The sequence below is a fragment of the Pyrus communis genome, chromosome 9 (genome assembly GCF_963583255.1).
Source record: "Pyrus communis chromosome 9, drPyrComm1.1, whole genome shotgun sequence".
In the NCBI taxonomy this organism is placed as follows: Eukaryota; Viridiplantae; Streptophyta; class Magnoliopsida; order Rosales; family Rosaceae; genus Pyrus; species Pyrus communis.
Window position 1 is genome coordinate 23,800,428 of NC_084811.1, and position 23,755 is coordinate 23,824,182.

General features: G+C 37.4%; 3 protein-coding genes across 4 annotated transcripts; all 3 read right to left on the bottom strand.

Moving 5' to 3' along the window:
• Window positions 1-197: 197 nt before the first annotated feature.
• Window positions 198-4,014, bottom strand: LOC137744977 (syntaxin-121-like). Its single transcript, XM_068484815.1, has 2 exons — window positions 3,335-4,014; window positions 198-1,174 (listed from the first exon to the last, which is right to left on the bottom strand). Exons 1-2 carry the CDS (start codon window positions 3,858-3,860, stop codon window positions 822-824), a joined length of 879 nt encoding a protein of 292 aa, XP_068340916.1. The 5' UTR covers window positions 3,861-4,014; the 3' UTR covers window positions 198-821.
• A 3,804-nt stretch (window positions 4,015-7,818) lies between these two features.
• On the bottom strand, window positions 7,819-9,757 carry LOC137745170 (syntaxin-121-like). The gene is made up of 2 exons (XM_068485074.1): window positions 9,002-9,757; window positions 7,819-8,418 (listed from the first exon to the last, which is right to left on the bottom strand). Exons 1-2 carry the CDS (start codon window positions 9,570-9,572, stop codon window positions 8,003-8,005), a joined length of 987 nt encoding a protein of 328 aa, XP_068341175.1. The 5' UTR covers window positions 9,573-9,757; the 3' UTR covers window positions 7,819-8,002.
• Window positions 9,758-10,432: 675 nt separating this feature from the next.
• LOC137746207 (uncharacterized) lies at window positions 10,433-23,637 on the bottom strand. 2 transcript variants are annotated; one of them, XM_068486283.1, is made up of 28 exons: window positions 23,269-23,637; window positions 23,048-23,142; window positions 22,405-22,504; window positions 22,071-22,175; window positions 21,705-21,867; window positions 19,621-19,738; window positions 19,421-19,483; window positions 19,217-19,297; window positions 19,014-19,108; window positions 18,760-18,910; window positions 18,486-18,572; window positions 17,680-17,799; window positions 17,373-17,501; window positions 17,191-17,288; window positions 16,971-17,094; window positions 16,285-16,392; window positions 15,265-15,406; window positions 14,976-15,086; window positions 14,816-14,873; window positions 14,024-14,099; window positions 13,222-13,407; window positions 13,014-13,124; window positions 12,585-12,740; window positions 12,334-12,492; window positions 11,918-12,151; window positions 11,629-11,790; window positions 11,299-11,411; window positions 10,433-11,194 (listed from the first exon to the last, which is right to left on the bottom strand). In XM_068486283.1, exons 1-28 carry the CDS (start codon window positions 23,429-23,431, stop codon window positions 10,654-10,656), a joined length of 3,849 nt encoding a protein of 1,282 aa, XP_068342384.1. In that variant the 5' UTR covers window positions 23,432-23,637; the 3' UTR covers window positions 10,433-10,653. The 2 variants fall into 2 exon arrangements, with proteins under 2 accessions (XP_068342384.1, XP_068342385.1); XM_068486284.1 differs by lacking the exons at window positions 22,071-22,175; window positions 22,405-22,504; window positions 23,048-23,142; window positions 23,269-23,637 and having other exon boundaries at window positions 19,217-19,337; window positions 21,705-21,844.
• Window positions 23,638-23,755: the final 118 nt, after the last annotated feature.

Here is a 23,755-nt window from a genome sequence, read left to right on the forward strand (position 1 = left end):
GTTTTTCTTTTTACTAGATAGAACCTAACTATAGCTAATGAGACGTTTACGTATAAATTGAATTGAATTAAATTTTGATTACAAAGTACTCCAGCGTTTATTAAATATTGGAGAATAAAAAAATGATGGGATACAAATGAATTTTGGAATTCAATTCCTCATTTTGAAAGAATTAAACATTGTATATTTGTGGCATTCCAATTCCAAATGACGTTAAAAATCCGGAATAATTTTTTTTCACTTATTAGGGTTAAATGATTTTATGGGAATTTTAAATCGATTTTATCTGTTACAAAATTAATAATAAGCAACCATTTATGCATTTTCTTTTTTGTAATAATTAGGCTAACAAAAATGAAAAATATAAAAAGAAAAGGGAATTTAGCTTAGGACCAAACCGCCAGAACAGTGGTTCGGCTTCAATTTTAAAATAAAACTGATCCAATCCGAACTATGCTCACCCATACTTAGCATCCACATGGACCACGTTTCTTTTGTTCATATCATCAACTGAATCTATGAATGTCTTTGCTCTTTGGCCACTACTACAAACTATATAGATCTCATTCTCTTTAATTAAAAAAAAATACAAAATGTCATAGAAAGATCACTACATATGAAAATAATGCACTCTTCAACCAACCAACCTAACCAAAAAAAGTACAAGTATATATATACACAATACAATATACGTACAAAAGAAATGGAGAGAAAAATAAGAACAAAAATGCATATGGACCACACATATCTCATGCAAAAAGGTGAAAATTAAAAACTAAAGAAACGAAATGGTAACCAAATGACTGTTAAATTATGATTTACTAATTAGGCAGCGTCGAGGCCAATATAATCCCGACGATGATGAGTAAGAGTATGATGCCGTAACAGGTCCATTTATGGGTGTTTTTCTGGAAGAACCTGGCTTTCTGCAACTGCTGGGTGCCGGAATGCACGTACGAGTTAGCTCTCTCCACGTGGCCCTGAATGTCGTCCAACTGGTCACCTTGAGCTTGCACAAGAACTGCCATGTCCAAGAACACCTGGTGCAACTCATTCAGATTCCTTTCCATGGCCTTCACACCATCATGTCTCTCTTGAATCTCTTGTATGGTGTCCAAAACCCTCCCTCTTCCTTGCTCTTGGATTGCCTTCTGTAAAAATGTCTCGCTCTCACCTACATACATATGCATATATAATAGTTTGCAAATTAGTATTTAGTTGTATGAACATCATTGACACTCCACTCACTAATTTTGCACAGGGGTAGAGGTAATTAATAACTTAATACATTACTAATCACTACTCGTAACTTAATTAATATAGTACTAATCATTACTCTATAGTTTCATAATCGATCATTTTTTAGGTATTGAAAAATCATCCCTACAAAATTCACTTCAATCATAAGTGGTTTGGTTGTCAGACTCTTACCTAATAAATAAACTAATATAGTATTGTTAGTAATTAAACAATGAAATGTTCATAATAATAATATTCAAAGGGTTAAAATGATTTCTAAATTGAGAAATTTTTTGTAAAGATGATCTATGAATGAAAACCTAAATAAATGAACAAATGGGTTATTATACAAAATGGTCCATGAGATTTGCATGATCAATAGAAATAGTCTCTGAGATTGAAAATCAATAGAAATAGTCCTTGAGATTGTCCACCATCCATGATTTTGGTCCTTCCGTTAAAAACGATTTTGGGCACTTTTCAAAGCTTTATAACTCAATCGTTTCTTAACCAAATTTGATCCATAATATATCAAAATGAATATAGGAAAGTGTAGAATAAGATTATACCTATTTGGAAACTCAATGGTTGCCGGAGATGGCCGAAAAATAGCCTGAAAGGTGACTGGTCCGCGAGAAAACTGGAAAACTCGCCGGAAACTGGGTAAACTTTAAACGTTCTTAACTTCTTCAATACTCAACCAAATCGAGTGATTCAAAAACAAAAATAATATTTCTTGACAAGATGAAGATAATGGTATCTTTTTCGAAGGCTAACTCACCGTGGTTTGGTCGGACAACTGCTCGAAAGTGGCTAACTATTTTCGACTTAGCCACTTTCAAGCAGTTTTCCGGCCAAACCACTGCGAGTTAGTAGTAAAGAAAAATACCATTCTCTTTGTCTCGTTGAGAAGTATGATTTTCGTTTTTGAATCACACGATTTCGTAGAGTATTGAAGAAGTTATGAACGTTTAAAATTTATCCAATTTCCGGCGAGTTTTCCAGTTTTCCCGCGGACCAGTCACCTTTCAGACTATTTTTCGGCCATCTCTAGCAATCGTTGGGCTTCCAAATGATATAATCTTGTTCCACACTTTCTTATCTTCATTTTGATATATTATGGGTTTAATTTGGTTAAGAATCGATTGAGTTACGAAGCAATGAAAATTGCCCAAAGAGTTTTTAACGGAATGACCAAAATCATGGATGGTGGACAATCTCATCATTTCTATTGATTTTCAATCTCAGAAACCATTTCTATTGATCATGCAAATCTCATGAACCATTTTGTATAATAACCCCGAGCAAATTAATTAGATTATCATATTATGTTGTGGATGGCACTGGACTTACTAAATTATTAGCGTTTCCTATGTATATAGATACATGTACATCATTACGTATATGGCATGACATCTTAATACGGTGTACAAATTTACACAAATCATAACATGTGTATTATATATTATCAAGGGTTAATCTCAGTTTACTACCCTAAAATTTCTTGGCTTTCAACATTGCATACATCAAGTTTTTTTTTTGTCCCAGTCTGATACATAAAGTCATAATTTTGGGACACTGTCTTACATCTATTAAGTTTTTCGTCAGAACCTCCTCTAACTGATGACGTGAATGATGACTGGACACCACGTGGACATTAAAAAAAATTAAAAATTAATGTCCATGTGACGCCCAGTTATTATCCACGTTAGCGTCACACCATCAGTTAATGGAAGTTCTGACAAAAATCTTAACGGATCTATGAAAGTGTCCTATAATTATGATTTTAAGAATCAAACTAGGACGAAAAAAAATTATTGTATAAAATGTTGAAAACCAAAAAATTTCAAAACAGTAAATTAATATTAACCGTATTATTAATATCTAACTTCTAAACCTCAAATGAATCCAAGATCTGCACGCCCAAGTGTATCAAATATATGAACCCATATAGTCTTTCATATCAGTAGCACTCAAACCTAGATTCACTCTAGAACTCGCTTCTAGGGACAAATCATTTGTTGAATAAATTTGGTGGGCGTAACGTTATTGACTTGCTATTTTTATTTCAAATATTTCATACATGTTATGTTACCTGTAGAGATGAGAAGGTCTAGGGTTTTGTCGTCGGGGTTATCTCCGGTGACCGTGAAGTACCTACGCTGAACGGTCTCTCTATGCTCCGATGAGATCTTGTTCCTCAAGTCGTTAAAGCGATCCATGGAATCCTTTAGATTCTTCCTCAGCCCATTGACCACCGACGTCCGTGTCCGGTCAGATGAGGAGCCAGGACCGCAGCCGGGCAAGATCCGATTGGCGGCGTTGGACTTGTCCAACGCATCCAACTGCACCTTAAGAACCTTAGCGGTCTTAAGGGCAGTATGGACGTCCGCGTCCATGCGGGATCGGAGGTCCTTGACTGCCTTGGAGTTGTGGAGACTCTTGCTCTGCTCGTGTGCGCTTTGCAAGCTCTTATTGATCTTTTGAAGCTCATTGAGCTCGTTCTGGATCGACTCCACGTCCTGGAAAAACTTGTTGAGTTCGATGGATGTCGCCGCCATTTCAATGACATGGTGGTCCGGCGAGTCCTCGGAGAAGGAGCTGGAGAGCAAATCGTTCATTTTCCGATGCCGTAATTTGCTCCGAGATCATATACTCTCAGAAGTTAAGCTTTTCTCTCTGAGTTTCTATGCACTCAAAATTTAGGTTTTGGATACATGTTATACACAGAGAGATGTTTTGGCAGTCTTTCTTGACCTGCAGGTCAGGTATTGGCTGCGTTTCAAGTTCTCAACTACCAAATTTGAAGGGTTCAAACAAACATTATCCCCCAAGTACCAAGTACATTCCTCGCAGCCAAGGACCATGTTTTTTCCAACCTTCTGGAATCTATTTGGAGAAATGTAGGACCGTTGTTGTAGACTAGTGGGAACATGTGCTAATAATCTGCCATGATATTTTTTTGGGAGCTTTTAGAGATAAGGACTTACTAAAGATGATTTTTAGAATATAACCTGCAAGGTTTTTAACATTTTAATGCACCGTAACATGCATGTTACCTATAATAATACCACATATTTTACCACAATTTACATGGTTGTCATCTTAATTTTTTAGAATGTAACCTACACTTCCTGATTTCAAAAAAGTAATAGAAGGGGCGTGAAAATATTCATATCACATAATTGAAAACAAGACATGAAAGCAGGATACAATTGCACCTGTAATCAATGAAAATTTTCAAATTTTAAAATGGCAACTGTCACATAACAGTATGTTAGGTATTGTTACCTTCTACAACTCAATAAAAATCTATTTGAAGCTACAATAAAAAGAGAAATTATTGCTCGGGTTAACGATTCGATGCCTTTGTCGGAACCCAAGAATCACTTGTAAGCTGCGGTTTGTATTTTTATTGTTTTAATCAACACATCAGTTCGTACGGTTTGTGTTGTTGTTGTCTTAATCATAAGCTATACAGTGTGGAAAATGTGTGTAGCTCTCATAATCAACACACCAGTTGATACCTGTGTAGCTTTTTGGTACAATTGGTATGTTTAGGTTCGATAGTTTTCATTGTTTTAGGAAGAATAGATTATTTTGCAATGCACAGCATGTGTTTGTTGAAATCCTATGTGGTAAATTTGCATTTGGTGGTTTTGTTTTTAATTTAGGTACGGCCAATTAGGTCCGATCGATTCAGTACAGTCAATTAGGTATGCTATATAGGATGTGAAGCAGAGATGGAAACATTGTAAGTAGAATAGGATGTGATGTGAAGGTGGGGGATGAAATCTCATTGAAAAATAGTGTAATGTACATTGTAGCTGGGTAGGGATTGAGGATATGGCCTAAAGTATTTGTTGGCTGTGAAGTGCCATCATTTTTTTGAATTTTTATATGGTCATTTAAGTCTGGTCGATTCGGTATGATCAATTACGTACGTTACTTAGAATAGGTTCAATCGTTTCGGTACAATCAATAAGGTAAGGAAAACTTATGTTTGATTTACAACAATGGGTTGCCTTCAAATCCAACACCAATTAGCAATCCCAGATTGGTTTACGGGTTCAAAAGCATGGAAATTGCTAGTCAATATCACAGCAGCTTCACAACAACTGTAGGTGCAGTTGACGATGAGTAATAAAACTGAAATCACCGAAAAAAATATAGCTCTATCAATTTCTGGTTCAGTATATAGAAAAGAAGCGTGAACATTGTCATCAACAAAGAAGGAGGAAAAAACTTCATTGCCGCCAAAGATGGGGAATTCCATTGTAACCAAAAGAGGAAAGATGTGAAGAATCAATAAATACAAAACACTAAAACATTGATTTGTAGGAAACTAAACTATAATAATTCTATTTAAAAAATGATTAAATATGATATGGAATACCATAATCTGACGTGAAGGACTATTTTTAGTTTTTAATCTTACATAGGGTATTACTGAAAAAATAATCTTATTTAGGGATTCAAATGAAGTTTTCTATATTTTTTTTCCTCAAGGTTTAGGTTTGGAAATCCTTTGCTCTATCTTGGAAGTAGGAAATCTTACATGCCCCAATCACAGATTGACATGTCTGCAATAACTTTTCTTTCTGTATTTTTTATGAGTTATTTTTGCTTACATGTCAAATTGTGATTAATATGTAGAAAGTCTTTGCATATAAGTTAAACTAAAGTTGATTAATGCTATCTAAACACACAAAAAAATTGACAAACTATCTAATACAGGTGAATCTCATATACAACCGTATTATGGATTGATCTTTGGGGTTAATTACCGTAACTTCCCTTCACTAATTTTGCGATTACCAATCAAAATGAAAGGTAACAAAGGACATCGATTGGTAAGCTTAAGTTTTGACCCCAAAAAAACAGCACAAAAGTAGAATTACAAGCTTAAGTCATTTTTTTACATAATGGGTACGCACAATATACGTCATTTACAAAATTTAAACTTAAAACTTTTCATTTACCAATAATGATAGATACCACTTGGCCGTAAAGCCAAGTGACATTTTAATTATGTCATTTTCTTGATGCCCCCCCCCCCCCCCCCCAAAAAAAAAAGAACCATCCAATATTTATTAATATTTGGTACCACATAGTTATCACTCATCTCAATTTTCAGATTCCACGGAGAAAATAAAAAAAGAAAAGAACAAAAAGAGCATTTATACGTGTGATAATTGTCTAGTTGCGCACTTCCACATTTAATGTCCATCTTTCAAGTTAGCGAGTTAGAGTCAAAATTGATCTGCCCCCTTGACCACCAGGGCTCTCCAATATTGATCAGAAATGTCCATCCTTCAAGTTAACAACTCACTCATTATTTTGGCATGGAGGATGCAAAAGGATAAGTTAACAACTCACTCATTATTTTGGCATGGAGGATGCAAAAGGATACAAGAATAGTAACTTAATACTACGGTCGAGCAATATTTTTTTTTACTTGTAAGTGAAAGATTTAAGTTAGAATCACATGATTGTGAAAATTCAGTTTGGTAAAGTCAATCTTCACCACTTATATTTCAGAGTTCAGACTACTTTGGATCACCCCCCCCCCCCCCCCCCCCCCCAACCCCCGGGGCGCGTGGGAACTTTCACTAAGTCGTTGCCTTCCTCCCTAAATTTTTCCATCGAAAAATTAAGGACTCATGCTTATTTTTTTGGCCTTTTTCCCCCAATTGTTAGTTTTGGGATGTGCTATCCACACACTTTATTTTACTTCTCACATACTCTTTGATAATTTATGTCCATTGATCTTCTTCAATTCATCTGATCCGATGGCCAAAAATTAAAAAGATGTGTGAGAAGTAAAATGGGGTGTGTGGATATCATACCCCTAGTTTTTTATTATTATATCCAAATTTATGTTAAATGAAAGCATGTGTACAACATGTAAAGGTAGTTCGATCGCTTTGTTCTTTAAAATAATTGAAAACCCTAGATTTAGAAAATGTCAACCTATGCAAATATGTGTGATTATGTAGTTTTTGTGTCTAAATGTCTAGCGAAGTGTCAATTTTTTTCTTCTAAACAAACGATATTATATACGCTAAAGGAGTAGACTAAGCCTCACAATTGACTAGTAATAATGTGGTTCAAATTCACCTGGTGAGAATCGAACCTAAGACATCTCACTTATAAGTAAAGAGAAATATCACTAAATTATAGTACTAAATGGTTACATTCTAACTTTTAAGTATTTTAAATCTCCAACCACTTTTCCCACCACACGTTTGACTCTAAAACTGACCTTTACAAAGGAAAAGGATTCCCGTGATCGTGACCGTTCATCTTACATCCTGCGGTCAGAAATCATTTCAAAATTTCAAATTTCAAATTAAATATAAATACTACCTAATGAAAACTAACCGCATAATATACGATAAACGATTACAGGATCCTTAGGATCCCCAGAGATGCTTTTCCCTTTACAACATCCATAAACAGAATAGGATAGCTAAAAAGAACACAAAAGGTTACAAAGCAAGCAATGAACCTATACGAGAGCTTGTATTTTTCTTTTTCATTTTTTTCCAGACAAAGCGATATTTTAAGCTATCTTAGTACCGGAAAGAGATTTAAACTTGATACGAGTAAGCAAACACAACTCTGATCAACTGGTCAAACCTAACAAAATAAAATGAAGAAACCCCTACTATAAAAAATAAATAAATGTCACAAAAATTTAACACAAACAATAGGAATGTGGAATATGAACAAATCACAATACTCTTTACTCTCTCCTCTCCTACTGCGGCGGCGATGGCGCGGCGGGCGTCGGATTATTGCTATTATTGCTACCGCCACCCCAATTCCAGGGCTTCAAGCTGAGGATCACGATCAGAATAATAACCAGCAGCAGAATAATGGCGAAGCAAGTCCACTTGCGGGTGTTCTTCTGGGAGGCCCTGGCCTTGGTGAGCTGCTGGGTGCCACTGTTGACGAACGAGTTGGCTCTCATGACGTGGTTTTCGATGTCGTCGATCTGCTCCCCCTGCGCCTGCACCAGCACGGCCATGTCCAGGAAGACCTGGTGCAGCTCCTGCAGGTTCCTCTCCATGTCCCTTACGGCGTCGTGTCGCTCCTGGATCTCCTGAATCGTGTCAAGGACTTGGCCCCTCCCTTGCTCCTGTATTGCCTTCTGCAGAAACGTTTCGCTCTCTCCTGTAGATTTAATTCCCAATTTGGTTAATCAAATGGTTCATTAAGCATTTATTTTTTCAACCAAAAAAAATGGTTCATTAAGCACTACAATTGCAGGATTAGTTTTTAAATTGCAACAGAATTGGAGCTTTGGTCTTTAAATTAAAAATGATTGAAACTGGTATTTGAATTCACACAAAATGTGAAACCTTGGTCCTTCGTGCCAATTCACTAAGAATTTCCGTCACAATTAAGCGACACTAATAACAAAATCGAGTAACATAATTCTTTAGGCACTTTCGCTTTGCATGCTTAATTTTGACGGAAATTCTAGTTCGAATTATGGTTGCACTTTAAAGTTTTAAATACTAAATCCACGTAATTTTGACGGAAATTCTGACTAAATTTATAAATAAGGATCAATGCTCTACATTTTGTCAAATTTGAATCGAATTTTAATGAATGTTTAGTTTTAAGGTAAAAGCTATAAGTTAGTCAAAGTTTGGGACTAATGTCACAACCCTCTTTACTTAATTCCATTAAGCAGCAAAATAAATGGCGACGAATGATGGTTAAAATGTTAGAATGACGGATTTGCCCTTACCGGTGGAGATGAGAAGGTCTAACGTTTTCTCGTCGGGATTTTCGCCGGAGACGGTGTAGTACCTCCGCTGTACGGTCTCGCGGTACTCGGACGAGATCTTTTGCCGCAGAGCGTTGAAGCTGTCCATGGAGTCCTTGAGCTTCTTGCGCAGGCCGTTGACGACGGAGATCCGCGTCCGGTCCGACGACGACCCCGGCCCGCAGTTCGGCAGGCTCCGGTTCGCGGCGTTGGATCGGTCTAGCGCCTCGAGGCGGACCTTCAGCACCTTGGCCTTCTTCAGGGCGAGAGTGACGTCAGCGTCCATGCGGGATCGGAGGTCCTTGACGGCGGAGGCGTTGTGGAGCGTCTTGCTCTGCTCGTGGGAGGACTGGAGGCTGAAGTACACGCGCTCGAGCTCCTTGAGCTCGTCCTTGACGGACTCGACGTCGGCGAAGAACTTATCGAGGTTGACTCCGGCGGCGCCCGACCCCGCCGCCGCCGTCGACCCCATCTCGATTACGTGATCATCGCGCCGCGGCGACTGCTCCTCGCTCCGGAACCGCGAGAAGGAGCCCGAGAACAAATCGTTCATGATTTTGCGAGCTTTGAGTTTTTCAAATCGAAATCGAAACCAAAATCCGATCGGAATCGATAAGAATAATTGGGAATTTGGGATGAATGGGAGATATGAAATTTTGGGGAGGGGGTTTGAAGAGGAATGTGGGGGGTAGATTTAGTCAACGAGGACTCGGACTGTTCAGCTGTGAGAAGAAGAGAAGGGGATGTGGACGCGGTCTGGTGGACTGGTGCGAAAAACGAAAGAGGTGATTTATTGGAAGGTGAACGGTCTCTTTTATGATTGGGCCACCTGTTAATCTAGAGAGAGAAAGAGGATGACAGAGAGAGAGAGAGACTTAATCCTTAATCCGGAGAGAAATTTTTTTATGTGTCGGAAACTAGTTCTGTTACTTTTTAAGTGGTTGAATTATTTTTTTTTAAGTATCTAACTATTTGTATTATGACATTTCGTGTATTGAGTTGTTTTTCGGCACACTAAAAAATATCTTGTTAGCAAGAGGGAGACTTAATCCTTAATCCTCTGTTTGTTAATGTGTAGCCACTTGGGCAAATTACGCGTAAGGACTAAGGGGAAGGAAAAAAAGGAAAAATAGGAAAATTAAGTTGGAAAGCGAGTTAAAACACATGGGACTTGGTCGGGTGTCATTGCATTTTTGGATTGTGAAATCGCCAATGACACACCCAGCATAAAATACTTCGTCGGCTTTATACACCCACGCGGGTACATTTCTTATCACAGGCATTTTACACGCGTGTTTTCACAACTCCTACACGAGAACAAGTTTAGAGAGATTACTAACGAAACATAAAGAGATACAGCCTTTTTTGTCTACTGAAAAAGGGTACATTCATCCATGTATAACAATTTCGGAGTACACCAACTAACATTCACTGCTCTAATTATTCAGAGAACAAAATGGAAAAACAATTTGATTTCATCTCCTAACTTTCCTAACCCTTTCATAGTTCCTGCTGTGCTAAAATAAAAAATCGAAAACAAAAGAGAGACATCGCGAACATTATAATTTACAGGCCGAAGATACAAAACATAGTACACCCATCGTTATGGAGGAGGTAAAAATGAAAGAAAAATTTCAATCTGACTGGAGTACGGTAAGGTAATATGGATATCCCTGGCATGTCCCAGAATACCTATCCCGATTTTCTTGATCGTTAGAAAGTAAAAGGTTCCAATGCAAAACATAGTTCGACAGGTCATGTGTCCCGGGAGAGAATACACAAACTTGAAGAGGAATTTCAGTTCTTGACATAGGATCAAGTTGGACTCTAGTTGAGCTTGACCCGGACCAAATAAATGGGGAGACGCTCTCCACGGCAATTGACTTACTGACCTGGGATCCAAGGGCATCGGAAGTCACTTTGATGTCAGTCGCTAGTGAGAGGTCATGCCATCCATCTTGGTTGCCAGAAGACGTGGCAGGTTGAACTGGAGTTGCATCGCCTGAATGATCACTAGCACTGGAGTCTGAGGTGTTTATGCGTACAGATGAAACGACATCTGATGAGTTGTAGATTGTCATGCTAAGATTTATTTCACAAAAGGAAGCAGAGAAGTTATGATACAAGGTTCGAGGTCCGTCCACTAGCCATGATATAGGACTTGGCCTTGCAGTACTGTAGATTAACCACCATAATAGATGTCAGCGTAACATAAATTAAAACAAGAAACTACAAAGTTAGGTAAAGAGAGCAAAAATCCATATTAAAACAAAACTTGCCTGCAGTGACATGCATGATGAGAATAAAGATGCGGTGGCTCGGAAACTTCAGGATTAATGTCATTCTTCAAAGGCCGGGAAATCAATATGAAGTCAACTGGATTAGTGTCTCCCTAATCCATACAAAAAGAAAAGGGTCAGTGTGAAAATAATGCTGAGAAGCAGCCACAGTGCACAAAAGCGTAAGCTAATGCGTCATGACTTGTACATGTTCTGATGCACACTTTAGTTCCCCTTCAAGACATGGTGATTTATGAGTCAAACCAAAGCCAAACGGTGTCATGAACACAAAAAAAGATTGTAGAAATGATATAGCAAGAATATATCAACCTTATGTAAAATTTCCTGGTGCAGTCTTTCAGAATGGTGGAAATCTGCCAGGGGAGAGCTAGCTATATCAAAAAGTGGTCCATTACTGAATCTCAAATCAGTTCCCCGAAGTCGGGAATGGGAAGATTTCTCATCTTCAGAAGTTGATGACTTGCCATGATTCTGAATCCAAAATTAATTTCATTCATTAGAAAGAAACGAGGAGAGGGGAGGGGAATAGAGAAAGGGGATGGGGGGGATGAAATTCTGTAAAAAAAGATGGGACCACAGTTTCGGCTTCTTCACGAACCTTGAGCATGAAGAAACATGACAATGCTTGATGAGCGGTCAAAGATTGTGAAGGAATGATGTCATCAACAGGTTGAAGTAATGAGATTTCCCATTGGTTCCCAACAGATGACAACTGTTGAATTTCAAAACTTTCAGAGCTTGTCTTGTTGACAACATCCATGCGCACAAGAAACTCTTGCAATCTTGATGGACAGGGACTAATAAGGAATGACACATCCAATGACGGCAGTACCTATTAAAATAAATGTTCATCATTGATATATCTTAATCAATATATTTGAAGATAAGCATCTATTTCAAAAGATTGCATTGATTTATAATCATAAAATTAAAAATAAAAAAAAAACCATGAAATATTTCTTAGAAAAGTGAATCAAATCAAGAAACTTTCATAATTGACATTGATACACACACCTGCAAATTGTAATGCATGCGTAAAGTGCGATATCTCATGCTGCTTGAAGTATCGCCCATCTCATAATATATAGTTATGTACAAGGAAATGTTCCCAGGAGCAGCTGCCCGAAACCAAAGAGGCCACAATAATGGTGTTTCCCCTTGAATAATTGTGTCCTAAAGTATAGAAAGAGATCAACATAAAACACTAAGACCAGAAACTGGAAATTTATAGCTTCATTACAAACCGGGAGAAATTGGATGCTGACCTCTAGAAACAGTGCCTGAGAAATGTCATTAGGGTTAGCATGTTCAGCAGACTGATCAGAATTTGTCTTTTCTAAGCAAGCAGGAAACTCGGTGTTCAAACTTTCTCGCTTTCCAAGATTTAAGAATCTAGGATGACTAATCTTTATTTTCAGATTCTGCAAGAATATCAGGCCATAACATGTAAGCACATTAAACAGATTGTAAGAATATGGTAAGCCTCTGCCTAACATAAAGGTGTATAATCATTAGCTCATGCAATGGCATCTAGTACAACAATCCTGCATGGCAAAGTGATCAAAGAAATTTCAAGACAACTACCTAGACTACGTCCTAAACAATGAAGAGCAAACAAAAATTTCACAAAAACAACACAGATAAACCAACTAGCTGATTATAGATTTAGAACATAAGAGTCCAACTGAGCATACCTTCACAGCAAATTCAGATTTGTTCTTTAACTCCAACACAAGATGCCGTAAATCTCCCGCATATGCCCTTTTAGGTGGTGGATGAATGACACCCTCAAGCTTGGGTACACTCTGACATAGGAAAGAAGATAGTCAGAAGAAATGGATGCCCGAACATAGTCATTGCAGAATTCTGAAGGTGGAAAGAATAGGAGGTGGGAGCAAACACCTTAACAACTACAAACTTTAAATTATCACTATGAGGATGCTTAGCCTTCTGTATTCGCTTTCTGCTTATCTTCTTCATGGGGTTAGTGTCAAATTTATGGAAGCCAACAACAGAACCTGACAACTTCCACTTTACACCAACAATCTGTAAAATGCCTTCTATTCTAGGAGTAACCATTAGTTGCACCTGAAGGGAACGGGAACTGACAATAAGTAGAATTCGAGAAGTATAATAATGAATTTGTAAAAAAGATGGTTTATAAAATGTGTTATGGGAAATCAATTTAACTATATTTTTCAAGCAGAAAGAATAACCAGACATGTAAAATAGATCTCAAAATGTCTTCAAAATAAATAAACAATTGAAGTTGGCACAATGTGCACAGGAAGTACACAGGAAAAAATAAAAATGTAAAGGACTGAGAAAAAAAGGAAGAAAAGACAGTGATTGAAGTCATGCATCATATTAGCTAAAAACTCAGCTCTATTTTATTCTTAGTACAAAGTTACAAATCAAGTTAAGAATGAGAATTATAAAAACATATATTAAATTTTAGTAGTATAACTAACCAGTTTTATTAGTTTCAATCACAAGCGACTTTCTATCATTTGCACAGATCATGTAGATGCAAATTAATTCACTCCATAGACTAAGAAACACCAAAAGATATATAGTACTCAGTGATTTTAAAATTTTGCAAAAGGAAAAAATGTGAGAAAAGGGTCTTAATTACTTTACATTTATGGAGGATCCTAAAACACTTCATTCTGCAATACTTTAACAACACAAATGAAGTACTCACCACAATTTTTTCACCTCCAGCTAATGAAAAATCAACACCAGACAAAGAAAATAAAGAACTCTCAAAGTTCACATCCCTGCAAAAGTCAAGCAAACAAATCCACCTTAGCAGGTGCAAACATGATAAGAACCGAAATAGGGATATTGATATAGACAAGTAATGAATGTTTTCAAAGCCAAAGCTTAATTATCAAAGCATTTATGAGTAAGCCTTTGGGACACAAAGCTCTACAACAAGAAATATCACTGGTCATGGTTTAAGCCCCAAATACACTGACTTATTAAGTAGTCCATGGGACAGCCTAATATCCATTAAAATCATGAAATACGGAAGCCCACAAGCCCCACTATAAGGCCCAAACTTGGCAAAGCCAAAACTCATTTTACAAACCCAACTGGTTCTGGTTCATATTAAAATAAAATAAGTAAAGAATCCACTGGTTGTGCAATATAAAGGCATGCGGTCAGCCAAACCAATGACAGACAGTATTACTACAGGTTGATACTAGTCTTGCCAAAGGAGAAGATGAGATTTCTCTACGAACTCCTCAAACTTTCAGTGATGTCTTGATTAAGAGCTTACAGAGTCATTAAAAGATAACTTTGGCCAGTAAGTATTCAAAAAAAAAAAAAAAAAAAAAAACTATCAATTCAGCAACAAAATAGCTCATGCCCGGTAATGCAATAAGATGCTGAAAGTCATCGCCCAATGCAGTTTAGGGTCGCATTGCACTGAATGCCTCACCAATGCCTTAAAAATACTGAAAGTAATTATAAACAATCATATACACACCTATGAATTAAATTAGTAGATTCCCCATCCTGAATCTCCGTCAATGAGCTACTTGCATCTGCATCATCACAAACCGATCCACCCAATGATTGTGACATGTGCTCGCCAATAATCAACTTAAAGAGTTAAATTGTGTTTGTGTGTGTTGGGGGGTAGTTACCAGATTTCATTTCATCAGAGCCTGCAGAAAGCTCGCATATTAGGGAAACACTAGACAGGAGGAGGGGGATTTGCAATGGGTTTTTGAATTCGATATCAACCCTGACAGCTTCTGCATATGGTAATAAAGAACAAAATATCAAGAAATGTCAACAAAGCGTAAAATAACCCTACAACATCTTCTTTCTTCAATATCAATGGCAAGAAGAATGTGCATTAATCCTTAGAAGGATGCAATTTAATATATAAAGTACAAATCATGCAACTTTATATATTGTTCGTGTTCATACCTCCTGCAACACAAACATTTGAATCTTTGTACTTCTTTGGGATAAGCTTTGATTGTAACTCCAACCAATTAGTTCTAGCAGTAGACAAATTTGGAATCATTTCCTCCTCTAAGGAGACCCATATTCTTTCCTTGACATTTGCCTGGAATGTTTGTAACACAACACTAGCAATTACAAGCCATGGTCTAAAAACCTTAAAGAGTCATTCAAGAAAGTCCATGAGAAAGGAAGGCTTCTCATCAGCATCACATATAGATGAAAGGAATAAGTATGATCACATTTTCTGCGCCTATGATCAAAGCACAAATTACGTGAGTTTTCATAAGTAATTCATGCTCATTAGTACATCATACTACGTGTACCACATTTAGAAATTCCTATACAACACTCTCAAGATTCTTTTCTTGAAGTTCGCAAAAATTCAGTCCACAATTTAGTAAGGCTACAAAGCAGAATATGTGTCCATAAGAATAAACAATCAATTTGTAAACCTTCATTTTTCCCAATCATGTTGTGTGTGTGTGTCACAATACATTCATTGATATGTTGTACAAGGTTCTGCAAAAGCAGAAATCCAGCAGCAGCATAGGAAAACTAAAAGAGCCAAGCATGTCAAAAGAGTTATTCAGGCAGTTTTGTTTGTTGTACGTTGTGGCAATCCCTACACTACAATTTGTAACCTCGTTCAAAGACTTTATGCACCTTGGGAATATATGCATTAACAATGCAAAGCCCCTAGAGGTTTACAAGAGCTGGCATATTTCCATCTATTTGTGTTCCACTGCTGTACCGAAACAGCAACATCCATATATTTTTCATAAGGGAGGTACAACCCTTATATACAATAAGAACATCATCCTCATATTCTACAAGTAAACTCACCAGCCTCCTAATAGCTTCATCAAATGGGAGAGAAATAATGAAATTACATGGAAGAAATCATTGAAAAATAAGGAAATAGAGAGAAAAGGGGGAGCATTGAATAGAACATTTATAAGATAGAAAGGAAATATAACTTACAGCTGCAGATGATACATAAGTCCGATGATCCTCAAAAATTACCCTAAGAGATGAAATATTGATCTCTGGCAATTGAAGCTTTGATACTTCAAATGTTTTCCCTGCTTTCTATATAATCGAGGAGGAAAGCTCAGTTAGTTTTTAGTAAAACCTAGTTGAAGGACTATGTTGATCTCATTTCAATTGCTTAAAATATTTTAAGAAATTTAATCTGTTTAATCTAAGAAACATAACGTAAGCAAAAAGCGCAAACCATAAAAGAGTGATAAATAGGACAGAAGTCTACTAATTTTTGCTACAGAAGTTGCTAAAACTTCCATTCCAATTTGAACAGGTCTGTGGATGTCTACAGGGCCTGAGAAGTTATTCTGTTTCCTATCAGGATCATATTTAACTTTACAGACTCTGGGGGTGTAGAATCACCTAACATTTTAGTCCACCCTACGTGGTGTATGCATGTTTTAATGTTTTAAAATACCAAAAAAATTTAAAATATGGCATTAAACTCATTCTGAATGCAGGTTAATGAATTTAAAAGGTCAAGCCAAACCATATTATACCTTGAGATCTGAAATGAAAGTTAATTTTTCCTACTTTCTAAAGAGCAAATACAAACTATTTTAAGGACCTTACACTTTTTCCTTCTCCTCAATCAAGCACAGAATACAAAGAGTACTAGTGCTGACCTGAACAATTTGAAGGAAATCTCTCAGGAATAACTCCTGCGTTTTCTTGGACTGATGACTACAGGCCAGGACCTCCAACACATGATTTACAGCCAAATCATATAGCCCAAGAAGAGCATACCACCTGAATCACAGAAATTGTATGAAATATGCTATAGATTGGTCCGCAAGAAGTTGGCATGCAAAACTACATACCAAATAAAGCTGCATCTAAACTTACTGTCCAATATGGAAATGAACATGGTCTTTGATATGACACCACGTAGTCCCTGTATACACAGACATGGCACCTCTATATGTGCGAATTGCATGTTTGACCTGAAGAACACAAGGCAAGAAATCTTTCAAAAGATGCAGCATTTATTTAAACAAGTTAAGTTGAATAAACTAAAGAATAGCTACCTGATCACATTTCTTGTAACGGTCACCAGAAAGAACAAGATGAAATCCATATTTGTGCAACATAGGCGGTCTAGACAGCAAGTAACAATAAGAAGCTTGCTCAAGCATTACAGCGGAATGTAGCGGCTCCTATCAAAGAATTAGTCAGGAATGAGAAAACAAGACCTCCTAACTGATTATAGAGAAAAGCTAGCAGTAAGACGCTTGCTCAAGCATTATAGCAGACTGTAGCAGCTCCAAAAAAAGAACTGGCCCAGGAGTAGAAAAAAGGTTCCCGTAACATATGAAATTGAAAAATGAGCATAACCTCAGTACAAACACGGAAGTAAACAGTTGCAGCCTCTTTATACTGATATCTTGCCTTCAACATCTCCACCCACCAAAGACCACACCTAGTTGCATTTTGCTGGCTAGATGGTGCAACTTTCTGCTTGGATACCAATAAAATGAAATTAGGGAGGATCAACCAGAAAGAAGAACAGGAAAGATATGGGGGAGCTGCAAGTGGATATTATAATGTAAGTCAACAGGCTAGAAAATTTGCCAATTTAGCCAGTCAAGTTCCAGAAAAAATGCAGAACAATCCCTGTAAATGCAAACCTGAGAATCTATTGAGAGCAAAAATGGAATTGTAGGACGTCGGAGTTGGATTTTAGGTGGATGGGTTGGATGGGCATGAAACTGATGAGGAGACAGCAAATTGGTTGCAACGCCTTTAACGGAAGATGAAACTTGAAAAGTTTTGTTTGCCTGTGGAAGGATAGATCCCTTTGGTTTGGTGGGTTTTACATGACAGCTTCCCAGGATTGTTGGGCTGTGACTACTGACTAGAGACTAATCATCTAACAAAATATTTTGAGTATTAAGAGTGAGCTTGTGATGAACACTAATGCTATTAAAATATGCTTGATTCCTAAAACTCCATTTGTTCAAGTCATCGACTACAGACCTACAATTTGGTTCACTAGTATCTACATGATCTTAGCTAAAGCTCATATCCCTGAGATTGAGACAGGCATTGGGTAAGGTCATGTGATACCTATTCCTCAAGGGCTTTTGGCTAGCAAACATATTAATCTCAAACGAAACAGGAAAATTAAAAAATATACATACTAAATAGGTAGTAAATGCGTTTTCCATGCAATACTCTGCATCCTTTCTTGATTGGTCTAACATGAAATATGCAAGCCCCATCATTTCCTGCAAGAACAAATGAAATAAGTGAGATTTGTTACACCATGAAACCCTCACAACAAAATAAAGACCTTTTAGCCAAGGGAGAGAAATCGAATGTAGGGATACATAAGCAGAGGGGTAAAATCAAAATCCAAAAAAGAAATATATAAAATTAGGGAAAAAGTTACAATCCAAAAGCCATTAAACCCACCTGTACGCCAGCATAGCGTTTCCAGGCTTTGTCAAGCTTGTAATCTGTGGATATTAGGCGATAATTTGACAATGCAAGTTCATAATCACGTAGCATGAAGGCATAATCACCCAAAACTCTAATTTGGGATTCAATGGAGTTAAAGGTATACCTAGAACAAGGAATGTAAACTCCACATTAGTAGAATAAAAGGATATAACAAAGAACACGTAGTAACAAAATAATAATGAAATGAAATATATTGTACAGCATACGTAGGGCCACTGGGAGAATCCACCACATCATCTTTTCCTTTTCTCCACCATAGATTTTTTATTTGATTCCTAAAACCTTTCCTTGTTGCAGCAACCTGAAAACCAGAGAGTCAGACATAATCTAATTAATTACACATATACCAATTGTACACTAGAAAGTAAAATACACACAGAACTAAAGGTAATATTGTCGAGTTACATACCTGCTGATTAAGCGCACGTATTTTTTGCTCCATGTAGGGAATAATGTGTTTAGTTGATAAATCTTGCATAAGATCCCTTATCTGTCCCAGTTTGTACAAATTGGATATCATGGTCAAAATTCTGACGTAAGCAAAACATTTGAATTATCAACATAGCATTGGATTATAAGAAAATTAGATAATGAGCAACAAAAAGTACTTTACCTCATTAAAATCGTTAATATTAAGGAAGCAGCGAAGCGGTTGACTAGGTAAATCTTCAAATTTCTGTCAATAACACACACAAGCATAGAGGCTCAGCTATAATTCATCTAATTAATTTGTACAATAATACCATCAGACAATCTACCTACGGAAAAGCAAAGCAGAACAAAGTAAAAACAGAGTACTTCAGAATAGCTTACATAAAGCACCCAGGGATAATCTTGATGTTCAACCACACCATCTTGAGAAGAATTAATGCATAGTAATTGACAGTCAGAGCCAAAAGTGCTCCTCATTTCAGTTAAAATTTTAGTTGCCCTGCAAAAATAATAAGACTTAACAATATCAATTTTCCATTGTTGTCACCTTTGATTATCGAAAGTTACTATTTCTCTTAGAGAGCTCATCCAACAGAAAAGTTACAAGATTGTTTGAAAAGAAAATAAGAGAAGAAACATGTAGAAGGAAAGAGAAACAAAATGTCCAACAACAAAAAGCCCACAATCAATATAATACTCCCCTCTCCCCTCTTTCCAACACCAAATCTAGAGAGGAACTCAAGAAACCTCACTCTGATTTTTTATTTATGTTTATAAGATAGGACTCTATTGTTTCTTATCATTCCATCCAATGAGTTCACAAAATTTCCAAACATGACATAACCACAAAGTTCAAGCTTTCATTTGAAGTAACTCCAAAATGATACTCCCCGAATAAGGAGTAGCAATCTCTTGACAGCGCATCACAATACTAAACACCTAAAGAAACTTCCCCCAAATATGAGTGATAAAAGGACAATGCAGGAAGCAATGACTAATACAATTTGCATCTATAAAGCAAAAAAGGCACCAATGAGGTGGTCTTCTTTTTTGGACTATGATGTACACCCCAGAGTATCTAGCAAGGATTAGAAAAAAAATAAGATTTAGATGAAAAACACCAAGCACTTTTTAACTCCATATGATGCAAAGGGAACTGAAGATCAAGAACACTCACAATTCTCCGACACTCATGTAACACCTAAAAGTCAAGAGCCAATAAACAGATGTAGAGGGAACTGAAGAGGCAAACAAGCAACTGAAGAGAAAGCAGCATACTGATTTAATGACACCGATTATTAATAAGGGAAGAAGACTCCCAAGACAAACTTCTACCAAGATCTACTCCTATTCCATCCCCCCAATTTTACTTTGCTACCTCAATGGTGCATCTTAAGCAAATCTGCCTCTGAATCAACCGACCACCTTTTTTCATTGTCCTGTGACATTGAGTTTATGGCTGATGTTGTTCAGGGAGAAGGTATCTCTTGGGTAATACCAAAGAATTGTCTTTCCTCATCAAAGCCGGGTATTGTTTGTCTGTATGTTTCATGCTGTGGTTTAGGTTGTTTGGATGCAGAGAAATAAAAGGATCTTCAAGGATTATGGGGGAGCAAATAAATTTCAGTTTCTATCAGTCTAATGGTCTTCTGTTTCTAATGAGTTCACACTGGAATATCAGTTTCCTTCCTTTGTCTAGATTGGAAGGCAGCTATTTGCTAGTCTGGCTGTTTTTGGCTCTAGGCTGTTGTTTGTTTTTGTTTGCTTGGGTTTGTGGTCTTTGTTGTGGTAGGAGTGTTCGGGCTGGTATGTTAGACCACCCTCTCCGTTTGCTTCTTTTGTTAATGAAATTGATCATTATTAAAAAAAAAGTTTCAAATCTTCATCCTTTCCTGTAGAAAATCTCTAGGATTTTGTTCGCTCTTTGGGAGTCTAAATATAGACATGAAATTAGTAGGAATAGTACTTAAGACTGACTGCATGAGCATGAGTTATATCCTCTAGGCAAACAAGGACATTCCCAGAATTTTACAATTCATAATCCCCGAATTTCAGAAAGCACGGATTACACCCCGAAGGGTGCCCAAGATAAATCAAGGCCACCCACCAGCTTCGCAACTCATACCCAAATCAGGGACACCCTTATCTGAACATTGATATCCACCATAACACTCTTGAACACCTTGATTATGAAGCTCAATAATCCTAATATAGTTTATAAGAGAACTAAGAAGACTATTTGGATTATCAATGTTAGCTTACCTTGTTTCAACTCCATGTACCTTGATGGTATGAAAATAGCCCTTAGTTCCTTACCTCCCTATATTTACTAAATTCAGTCAAATGTGTACACAAATTAATTTGCTAAGTTCTGAGACTGCTGACCAACAGGTATAAAAGTTTTATGGCCATGCAGATTCTTCATTCACTTTCTAACATGATTCGAAGACCAGAAAGGTACGTACTTCTCTAAAGGTCCATCTTGATTATCATGCACTAGTAAATAATGCTTCAAAATCCTTGGGTCCATTGCCCCATTAGTAAGAAGGGAGGGCAACTTGGTCGAGTTAAAGAGGTCATCAAATCTGTTGATGGGCTGATCATCCTTTGAAGAAACTACAACGAGACCTGCAAGTAAAATCAAACAAGATAGTTACATCAGACCACCAATTAATACCACAAAAAGAAAAAATAGCATTTTGAGAACTACGATTCTGTGACTGATAGCGTGGACCAGACTTTTTGAGCTTTGTCATTAAATTGTAACTAGATAGGCAAAAGATAGGTACTTTATAAGTTTCAAAGGTACTTTATAAGTTTCAACATCTTACATGCCACAGGATGATCAAAAGCTTCATGGTCTGAAAAAGACACCGTATGCACAAGCTCTTTATTGAAAAACTGAAACCATGATGGTTGAACTTCAGATTCCGATACTGCAAGGGAAAGCCATAATCAATGTTAAAAATGCAGATCTGGGTAAAAATAAGCATTCATTTCAATTTCAATTGTACAACACAGGTGCACAGAATAGCCTATGAAAGATAATTGCTCAATCAATTTCACAAAATCTAAAATTAAGAATAACAGAAAATAGTTAGCCACAGCACAACTCCCTTGAGAGCAGAATGTTGACCACGGATCTATACGAGGAATAATACTTACTGGATAATGCATTATCAATTTGAGGCAGGTCCGAGCACAATTCAGAAAGATCTTTCTCCGCAGCCTGGGTTATGACTTGTTTCAACCTCTCTTTTGCTACCTAGGTGAAGTTAAACAATATATCTCAGGCTCAGACGGTTGAGAATCCGAGAGAATATTAACCTTAACTATAAAACTACATATACAAAACAGACATAATATTCAAACCCAAAAGGGCCAAAACCCACCTAAACTTCAACACGATACTTCTTCTCATTTTTTTCTCCCTTTGCTTCACTGAGAAACATACCACGATGGAAAGCAGCACAGTGTACATAAGAGTTTGAACCAGCCAACGAGGAACATTTAACATTTAACAAGTTGGACTTGTAATTGTTTCAACTTGAGCTTAAGTTTCTTCTTAATGCTTACTCTGTCTACTCAATATCTAACAAGTATAGTCCTTTTTCCCTTTTCCCCTTCCCATCTCTCGGTTAATGTCCGTGCTTTCAAAAATCAAGTCAAATGTTTATATGTGCCAGCCTAGTAGCCTACCAATATCAACTAGTCAAATTAGCAGCCAAGAAAACTTGAGTTCAACTTACTCCAATTTTTTTAATTCCCACATTTTCACAGCAACAAAACAGCACAATCGAAAAATTACCTCTAAGTTTGGTTGCCGAATATCCGACTCATAAAACAACCGCAACCCGAACTTCTGAAGCCTGTAGGGTTGATCACTCGCAGTCCGCACCGGCACTGAACCGAAACCGAAACACAAAAATCTCAATTTCCACCCAAATTCCACCATCAGAAAACCCTAACACACACATAAATAGGTGCATAAATTAGTAGAGAAGTGAGAAATGAGCGCGTGGCGTTCACCGTCGATGTTGTTGAAGACACAGAAGGGCTTGAGCATTTGAACGAAGGTGAGGCCGTTCTTGAGGCAAGCTTCTTCGACGAGGGGCGTACGGAGGACCATGACGACGGGAGTGATCTCCTCCAATAACATTCTGCCAAGTGGCGTATTCGCCGGATCAACCATTTCTCTGGAAATGCGCGGTGAAATTGGCGACGGCGACTCGGAGTAAAAGACGGGACTGAGTCAATCACCGGGTTGATGCGGGTCGGGTGAGCCAGGCGGGGGCTGGGCTCTCTCAGATCCCGGGCGTCAATGGAAGATCAGAGAACGAGCGATTCTGGCGAATGAAATCTGCGTAGAGAACTCAGAGAAGAGCTTCTACGACTTCGTTTTTGTTTTCGTTTTCGTTTGTTGTCCGGTATTCGGGTCGGGTAATTATTTGGGCTTATCGGGTTTGTCGGTGGGAAGCCCAATTACATCACTTGGACGCGTGCCCGTTCTCAGCAG